At 37.6% G+C, this 9,473-nt stretch overlaps 1 protein-coding gene across 1 annotated transcript in view; it reads right to left on the reverse strand.

Moving 5' to 3' along the window:
* LOC104270079 (AT-rich interactive domain-containing protein 4A-like) overlaps positions 1-8,797 on the reverse strand; it is a gene marked incomplete at both ends in the record, with an annotated part of 20,088 nt that extends 11,291 nt beyond the window's left edge. Inside the window, 3 exons of the mRNA XM_009864328.1 lie at positions 5,181-5,271; positions 6,173-6,238; positions 8,687-8,797. Coding sequence (XP_009862630.1) covers positions 5,181-5,271; positions 6,173-6,238; positions 8,687-8,797 — 268 coding nt within the window. The remainder of the gene's footprint in view (positions 1-5,180; positions 5,272-6,172; positions 6,239-8,686) is intronic.
* Between the last annotated feature and the right edge of the window lie 676 nt (positions 8,798-9,473).

Below are 9,473 nucleotides of genomic sequence, written 5' to 3' on the forward strand. Positions count from 1 at the left end.
CTTCCCCTACAGTATTGTTTGTACACAATTTTTAATTTATTTTTTTTTAAACACTTAGTCCATATTGTACCAGAGGTGGTTTTGTAACCAGAAGCTCCAGGCAAATACAGGGTTTCCTCAAAATCCACCCAAAAAACATTTTGTACATGAAAAGAACAGATTTATGGTGGGTCAGAGTGGCAGAGAGCATCAGCGAAGTGAGGGCAACCAGACAGTTCCCCTGCCACGCTTTTGGTTTTGGGTTCCTGGATGACACACGCATAACCTAAAGATGAAGTGATGCTTCTGGGACGCAGAACTCAACAGGATGCTGGGAAGAACTGGACAAACCAGCCACGCAAATGTGACGAGTGCCTTGCACACGCTCGTCCAGTTACAAGATGACAAACCAAGAGGCCTCTGTCATGGAGGAAATCAAATGACTGTGGTGGCACTGATGGTTTTTTATTACCCCTCGTGCAGGAATAAGACATGTTAGGAGCTTAAAGTCGTACTGGAAGCAGAACCAAGTCACTTATTCTGTATGAAAAAGCTCCACGAAGCCTGAGAAGATGACAACTTGTTTTAAAAATAGGAAAATGTGAATATAAATAGCTCCTGTTAGCAACTCTGGCCCTCAAAGTCCTAGGACATCACTATTGGTTCATTTCCTGATAAATATTCTCAGAATGATGAACTGGAAGTTTCCAAAATCCATGCAACATGAGAGCACGCTAGAACCAAATACTTAAATATCGTTAATTTCTGTCACCTGCCCTCCTAAACACAGCAGCCCAGAGTGATGCAACTGGTGGCCGAGACTACACTTCATCCCCAAAACAGCTTGAGCGGACTACCCGAAACCTCACTTGCGTGAGGATGAGTGCTCAGGGATCTAACTCCCCTCAGCAGACACTCACTCAGCACTCCCTGTAAACTGCCACGGCAGCTAGAGGAGGAAGTTACCATCACCACGTGAGGTTGGGGAGCAACACAAGCAGAAGTTTTGGGGCTCACAGAAGTGTCTGGGAAGCGGCGTCTGGCTCACAGCACGGCCAAGGCTGGGCCAGGTTGATGTACAACCATCATACTAGAGCCAAAAAAGCAAAAACTCTGTTGGCTTCGCAGACTAGTGAAGTGTTGAGAAGAATGAGAAAAATAAACCCTTTACCATTTGCATTAAAATATTCTCCTGTTTGAACTTTTTTTTTTTTTAAAAAAAAAAAAGCAGAAAAGACAGGTCTTACACAAAAAAAGTACTAGAAGAAACCTGAAAGCCCTAATTCTCAGAAAATAAGGACTCACGCTCACCTTCACTCTAAACACTATACAAAGCCCTACTGGTGAAAGCAAGGTCCACTGGAAACTGCAAATGCTTCTCACTGCTTTGTTTTTTTTCTATTTCCTACTCATTTCAGAGTTAAAATTACTGAAAGTTAATACACATTTTTCTCTTTAGAAAAACTTTCTAATTATTTTATTTAGCCAAATACAAAGCGCAGTGCTCAATGCAACTGATCGGCTTTTTTCTTTTGTTTAAATTTGTAGATGGGGTAAATTACATATACTTGGTGAATTCTAAGCACATACAGATTATTGACCTGAGTTTTGTCCAAAGACACATGACACTTTCGTCTTGATGGGGCAATAAAAAAGGTTGTTCTAACAGCAAATTTACAGATGCTTGCTCAATTGGAATACTGTTCCTCACTTTTATATAGATGTTACATCGCCTCTAGTTCTACAGAGAAGTGGTACAAAAGTATTTCCTTAAAGAACGTAAGCATAAGGATTTCTGTTTTCTCCAATTCCGGTCACGCTTGTAAGATTCCAGAGAGAACAAGAAAGAAGGAAAATATAACTATGTGCTTTGTAAGGTCTGGTTTGGGCTGTGGTTTCTCTCTCTCTTTTTTTTTTTTTAAGATCATTTCAGGTATAATTTCTGTATTTTCCTGAAGTGTTTTACAAGTTAACAGAGAATTGGGTGGTCAGTACACTAAGCAAGCCATAATTCTAACCTGGCTCAGCTGAAAGTAGATCGCCTAGACGATTCTGATGCTACACAATTATCACCTAGCAGTAAATTCCAAACTTCAAAAGCACCAATGCAGCACTTTAAAATTTGTCAATTAGTAAGTCCATTTTAAATAACGGCGTTTTAAAGATTAAAACATCCAACTGAGCCATTTGTTATCCAAAGAACTTAAACTGCTGTTACTGCCATCCCACTTAATTTCAGCTGAGCAGATGAGAGGGCTGACTTAACGACGTCTGCAAAATGCCACTGCGCAGAACTTTCACTCCAAACAGCACTTCACCTACTCATACTGCAAAGCTGAATTTCAAAGGTGATTTCAAAAGTGTTTCCAAACCACAGCTGAAAATTTCAATACGACTGAATGGCTACAGTAACATTATTATGTAAAAATAGGTGGAAAAGTGATTCCATGGCAAATACAAGAAAAACAAATCCTTATTTATTTTGGGTTCACGAACACCAAGAGACAGGAGATACTGTTAAAACAGACTGACTGATGACCGTTGTGGCTCTTTCATTATGTTGGTGGCAATGCAGCCTACTACAGCAAACTCAACGTAGCATTTCTGTTGGTTCACCATACTGAATTAAGCAAAGTTATTTCAGAGAGGTATCTAAAGAGGAAGAAAAGTCAGCTGAAATAAAGGCCCTAATTTGCAAAACTGAACGTTCTCACTTCTCACTAGACGTGCACGCAGTTTGTTTTGGTGAGTTTTTTAGACATTTGTACTTAATACTGTGAAAATGTGTGTCTGAACATATTACTGATCGCCCTATCCGTATCAGCCAACTTTCAGATCACCAAGAACGAGATGCTACGAAACACAGAAAACAAAGAGTATGGGAAAAGCAAACATTACCGAAACATAAGCTTTCCCTTGTGCTTTCCATCTCAAGCCTGACCACATTCAGGAAGATGTTCTAGAAACCCAAAGGCTCTTTAATCCACTTCCCTCTCAACTCTTCAGCTTTGACTGAAACTGTCACCCAGGCTGCCAGGCAGGACAGCCTACCCGCTAGTAAAAAGGAACCGATTCAGCTCTGCTTCACAGCAACATAAACATACACCCAGTATCCATCCAAAACTTTCTACAAAGATACAATGGAAGCCTTAGGCAAAAGATAAGCCTTATTTTTCACACCTCAGTGTTTTCGTACTCAGCCTAGAACATTTTAAAAGTCAAATGATTGGGTTTTTAACGGCATAAACTTCATAATCTGCTTGCTTTGGTCAGTGTTACCTGAGCTGTCCACACTAAAAAGCAAACCACCACACACAACTCACAGACATGTTCCTAAGATCTAAACACAATTCCAGTGTGTTAAAATTGTATTTTCATAGTCAGATATATATACTCTACATGTCATATTATACTACTGCATGTTAACTTACCATAAGATTACTTAAATCCCAGCTCCAAATTTTTACAAAATCCTGGCAGTCTTAATACATTTACATATGGAAAACATACGACTTTAGTTTCCCTATTCTGTCAAAAAATACTTTTCGGGGAAAGAAAATTACAATAATAATGTATGCATCTGTTCAAGTTTGGCATGTATGATTTATTTCTTACATTATTAGGGAGAGTTCAACAACTTGTTCAGTCTAAACAATCCACTAACACAGGGCAGATCATGTATTCACTACTCAAGTCACCTGCCCATCAAGAAAAGATTTTTGGTGGAAGTGTACTGCTCCAAAGAGGGGGAAGAAAAAAAAAAAAGAGTAAACGCAGACAAAACTCATCCCCTAAAGAGGGAACTTAAAGTTCACCTGTCAAATGTAAGAAAACAAGTATGCTTGGTTTATCAATTGATAGTTTAAAGCCTTTTTTAATCACTGAACTAGGAATACGTGGGGTTGGTGTACTGATGTATAACTCCTGGTCCAAATTCAAACAGAATTAGCTGAAAATGCTATTTCAAAACTAAAAATTCCTTTCAAAATGGAAATGCTAATTCATAAACTATGAAATTATTAGTGCCAGACTGTGTTGTTCATCTCTTCTCTGTCAGAATGGTGACCTTCTAAGTCAGTATCAAGCAAAGGTGAAGGTCCAGTGTTCTTCACCGAGTATGTCACATCACGGTACTAAACCAAGCAAATCTTAAATCTTTTGCACTCCAAAATAATCCTGCCTTTTCCTCTCTGGTCTGACACATGCTACCATTTTACAGCTATGTTACAGCCTTGAAGAAAAGTACAAAAAGCAGTGAGCTTTGTCAGCTGATACGTCAACTGGCTTATACTTAAAAGTACGTGATAATATCATAAAGTGATAAATCCTTCCCAATTATCTGCAGAGAGATCCTTATCCTCACCCCACAAAAGATGACATAACCTCACCTACAGCAATGGAAATGCTGGATTACTGAAAATTTCTTCTTTATATCTTAAAAAGATAATGGATCAAAATAATTGAAAGTTCCCACAATAACGGACTCCTCAAGAGAGTATGGAAGAACATGAAGCATTCAGTATGCGAGGCGGCTCGTAAGAAACAAACAGTTTAAAACTCTAAGTACTGATCTCAAAAGCAATGCCAAAGAGTAGCACGTACAGGACAAATAAGAGGTGCAGGTGCCCTCCATGCTACTGTAACACTCCACTGCTGTTAAGTTGTGCAAAAAACACTGGGCGCTTCCAAAGGTCTGATTTAAATAGCACGTTTTTTTACTTGCTTATCTAGTTTTACTGGAATGTTGCCGGGTTTTGTCATTCTACTGCTAAAGCTGTGTCAGAAAAACCTAGATACCTGAATGCGCAATTCTGATTATCCAAAATAAGGAAATTTATCTTGCAATGAATTCTTGTTCAACACTGAAATTTCACTGACCATGCATTCTGAGGTTTCTATTCCAGTAACTGAAAAGCATATGAGCCTCCAAGAGCAGAAGCAAAATACATACATTGTGCCAAATGAAACCTGACTGCTCAGCCCTGCAATTACCTGTGCAACCGCCTCCCCAAACATCAAATAATTATTTATCCTATTTTAAATGGAAAAGGAAACAAGGTCTGGAAGACTTAAAATAAGTCCCCTCCAAAATCTACGTCGGGTCTGACAACACAGGATATCATTACTTACACTATTACCTATAATTAGAAATCTATTGTTCAAGGATTATAGACCAGAAATGAAAGCATGTGGCTACTCACCTACAGTGTACCAACTAGCATCTGTCAACTTGCTGATAACCGCTTCTTGAAAGGATCCATCCGACATTTTGGTTTCAACCATTGCACCAACCTGCAGAAAGGAGCAGCTCAAGGTCATGCATAATCACAAACTCATAGTATGGAGAAAAATATAGGTAGGCATAAATTCTTCCAGCACGCCAGGTTTACGTACTTTTAAAGACTCATCTTAGCTAAATGTTAGTCTGCAAAATTTACTTGCTTAGCTGGTGAGAACAAAGGTCTGTAAGCATGAAGGCTGAACCACAAGTAAACAGTAAGAAACTCAGGTACTCTAATTTCAGCCTGACTTACATCATCACAAGAAATAACAGAAGGCTAATTGGAAATAAATATTGAAATACTCAAAGTAATTATTACTTTATTACTGATATGCATGCAATTACTACTATTTCCTATACTTTAAACACTGTTACACTGTTAGCTAGATTAGACTATCCTTACCAGCCTACAACACCCGTCGGTGTTCTTGCAGTAGCTACAGAGAAAATACAAATACAGAAAAGACTGGCTCCTCTGAAGAGCTTTACTTACATCCACTGTCTTATAACGCAGCCAACTTACAGATCATATAAATACAAATCACCACATTTCTATATAAATCACAACACCTATTTTAAAATGCAGTTAGAGCAATCATCCAACTTCATAGTTAGCTTCATAATTAAATCCTCAAGTAAAGAGAAGTTTCAAAGTTTCACTACTTATAAGAAGATACAAAAATCATCGTGCATGCAGAACTGTTTGTGTGTAAAGTGTACTACATGGAGAAACATAAACAACCTAAAAGCTACAAGAGTTAAGACTAATTACTCAGAACAAATCTGATCTAAAGCAAGGAGCCTCCTGTTGTTTTCAATTCTATAGAATAGGTACCACCTGAACAGAATCAAAATGCAGAATTTTACAAATCAGGCATATGACTAAACAGAAAAAGCATGCAATATACATACTCTTAGAGGTCCTTTCACTTGGTCATCTTGCACTAACTGAGTTGAGTTATCTCCCTTCAGGACCACCTGGAAGATATTTGTAAATTTTTTTATATGTACCTTATTTTTAATAGCATACAAATAGCATAAGAAATTGCATTTGTAGTAATAACAATCATCATCAAAATTTGGAAAAGAAGATCTTTACCAATCAAACGTACTCAAACATTACTGAATGCGAAACACTTGGCATAGATGGTTTTACTGACAGGAAGCCCCAAGCATCACATTTCATATTAAATCTGAAACATCATAATTTAAGAACCGGGCAAATCAAACATCAGCCAACTTCAAGGTAAATAAAATAAGTTTTGATGTGAGTTTGGATATTGATGCAATCCAGGGCATACCTGGAACTGGGCTTCCAGGCCAGAAGATTAAGCAGATTTTTTCTCGCTACTTCAACTGTAGCACCTTATTGACAACACACTGAGCACTAAACTACAACCAAAATAAAAAGCTCTCTTTACTAAATATGTATGAAAAAAATCAATGAATTGACCACAATATCAGTGTTTCTGCTACCCCAAGCAAGACAAAGTTTTTTATGGTAACGATGTGAATCACTACGAGTGTAATGAAAATAGGGATCAGTCACAGCTTAAGTAAACTGTACTTCTCCCGTCAAAATCCTACGCTTGAGAAGGTAACACTGATGAGACAGAGTAAACGTAAGCCTATGCAATTTGAATCCCTGGCTTTGCAGAGACTCACTTTAGAAACATAAAAGACGAATATTTACATATGAACGTTGTTAACTGTTTCACTGCCATTTGTTATGGCACCTATAGACGTTTAATAAAAAAAAAATAAAATCCAAAATTCCTATTTCTTTCCAGCAATCAAAAGTTCCAAGAGCTTCCTTTCCATCTAGAAAGAAGTCTAGTTTTCTGCCTCCCCCGATTATCGCTCAGCTATAGCCTACACCGTAGCTGTATTTATAAATACAACATGAATGGCATGCTAAAACGAAGCTGGCATTAACACACGTTCAGGTTAACAGCATGCTGTATCCAATTTTGATTTAAAATTTTCTATCAGCATTGAGATGAATACAGGTTGTCCTGCTACTCAGGAAAAGACTACAGAGCTTTTTGGACTCTTCACGCTCCTGGCAAGCATGCCGGGGTGTGCCTGCATGCTCTTAATTACAATATCAGGCTTAGTGTGTTAAAACTTCAATTGTTGTAATTGAGATATGGTGGCAGGAATTTCCACCAGAGTCACAGCAGCCTCATGGAGTAATAAAGTGTACGAGTCCAACGAGAAAAAGAAACTCAAACCTATTAACTGTCTAAATACTCTGTTAGACCAACGACATAGATAAAAAAAATTAAAAAATCAAGCATGTCAGACTAGGAAGGGCAGCACGTTGCTTCCTATGGAGCTTCTCATTAACAGATTTCAAAGAACGTCACAAATTTCTGTAAGTACTCATCAGGAACAGGGGAAAAGACTTCACTATCTGATTATTATTTGTCTTCCTATTCATGAAAACCACTCTGACAAAGTGATATGATCTATATATGTAACTGAAGAGGCTGACAGCTCTTTCTACTTGATCTAAGCATTAAAGCACACGAACTTGGATGTGTAGTTATAAAAAGAAGCTTTCATCTCTATTTGTTCGGGCGTTTTGGGTCACTAATGACTTATTTACGTATCCCGGACAGTAGACAAGAAAGTAGGAAGATTTTGAAAAAACAAAGCAGAACCATTTCTGTATTTACTTTGAATTCTTAACTTTTATTTAACTATGTCTTATTCTTGTTCTCCCATAGTAACATTTACATCAGCACTGCAAGAGCAAAACAATTACTTTCTCTTTCAGGTGCTTGAATGTGAATGAACATGATGTATGGGTACTATGCATGTGTAGAAATTCAGCTACAGCCAGAACGTGCTGTTTTAAAAGCAGTAGCAAGATGCAGAAAAGTTAACAAATGTGATCCTGGACATTTCTAAAACCTGGTCTAAGAAACTAATTATTGCCATCTTTGTTGTTCATTTATTCCGGCATTGCCTCTTAAATCTCGTGTTATAAAAAACTGGGAATGTCAATTGGAAGGAAATGGAACTTTTGCTTCCGAAAAAGTTGCTCTTATTCCTTATTACTCATGCAAAGCCATAATGTTCTATTTGTGACATCAAAACTGATTGCCGTAACACTGATGAATTCAAAAAACAAAGGCAGCTGTGATGAGGAAAGAAGTAGCAAGAATAGGTAATTTAAAAGCTCATTCTTGTTCCAGCATCATCCTAAAAAAAATAAAAAGCCACCACCTCCAAAAAGAACAAAACCCAAACATAACAGACCCCAAACTCCACACCGAAATATGAAAAACAACACTACATTGTTCTTTAAAATCTACAGTGAGGTGATGAACATTTCCTAAACTTCAGGACTAGGATCTTCTCTGACAGTCCTTTCAACACAATGCTTTAACAAAATCAGCAACAGCCACAGTTCAGTACCTTGACTTTCACAAGCCTTTTCACCGTCTTAATCTTTGCCTCACAGAAGGCACCGCGGTACTTGGCACTGACATCAGTTCCCACTGTCAGGTAGGCAGGCTCATCTGCTGCCTATTAAGAAACAGAAAATAAGAACAAAGTTTAGTCCTTCTTATTTACTTTTACAGCTACATCACTGTATATTGAAATGTACATCTACATTTTTAAACCTACTGACTTTTAAGCGATAAACAATGTCTGTACTCCGAATTGCCATCAGACTGCTCTTTAAAAAGAAAAACAAAACCCACAAACAAGTTACAGGAAGTTTTGTTTTGCCAGCTATGTTGACCTCCCCTTCCCAATATTATCAGCCCAATAACTGCCAGAAATATCTTTTCGGGTACCGAACTGATATTTGGAACACCTGCTTATAAAAAGGATAATAGAAGTGACCATTAATTCAAGTCATTCCTATACAGCATACAAATGGACAATATTTTAACTGCAAAAAGGCAGTATAAAAGAAAGCTGTCCTTTCTTTCCAGCTATAAGCAATTCAATGGCATAGATTGCTTAAAACATTTGAGACAGTCATCATCCCAGTACTTACAATTATGTCTATAACATGCTACATAAAGGATTTTTTTCTCCTGCTGACTAAAGGAGACCTCTAGAGAAATTTGTTGTAATCTTCAAACAGCTGTTAACTAGTATTTTTCTTTCCTGAAATGTCTTAACTGCTTATGCATTTTAAGAGAGAGAAATATTTCTCATCATGTTTTCCTTTATTACTAAACATCGCACT

Source organism: Apaloderma vittatum, unplaced genomic scaffold, assembly GCF_000703405.1.
Source record: "Apaloderma vittatum isolate BGI_N311 unplaced genomic scaffold, ASM70340v1 scaffold40512, whole genome shotgun sequence".
Taxonomy (NCBI): domain Eukaryota; kingdom Metazoa; phylum Chordata; class Aves; order Trogoniformes; family Trogonidae; genus Apaloderma; species Apaloderma vittatum.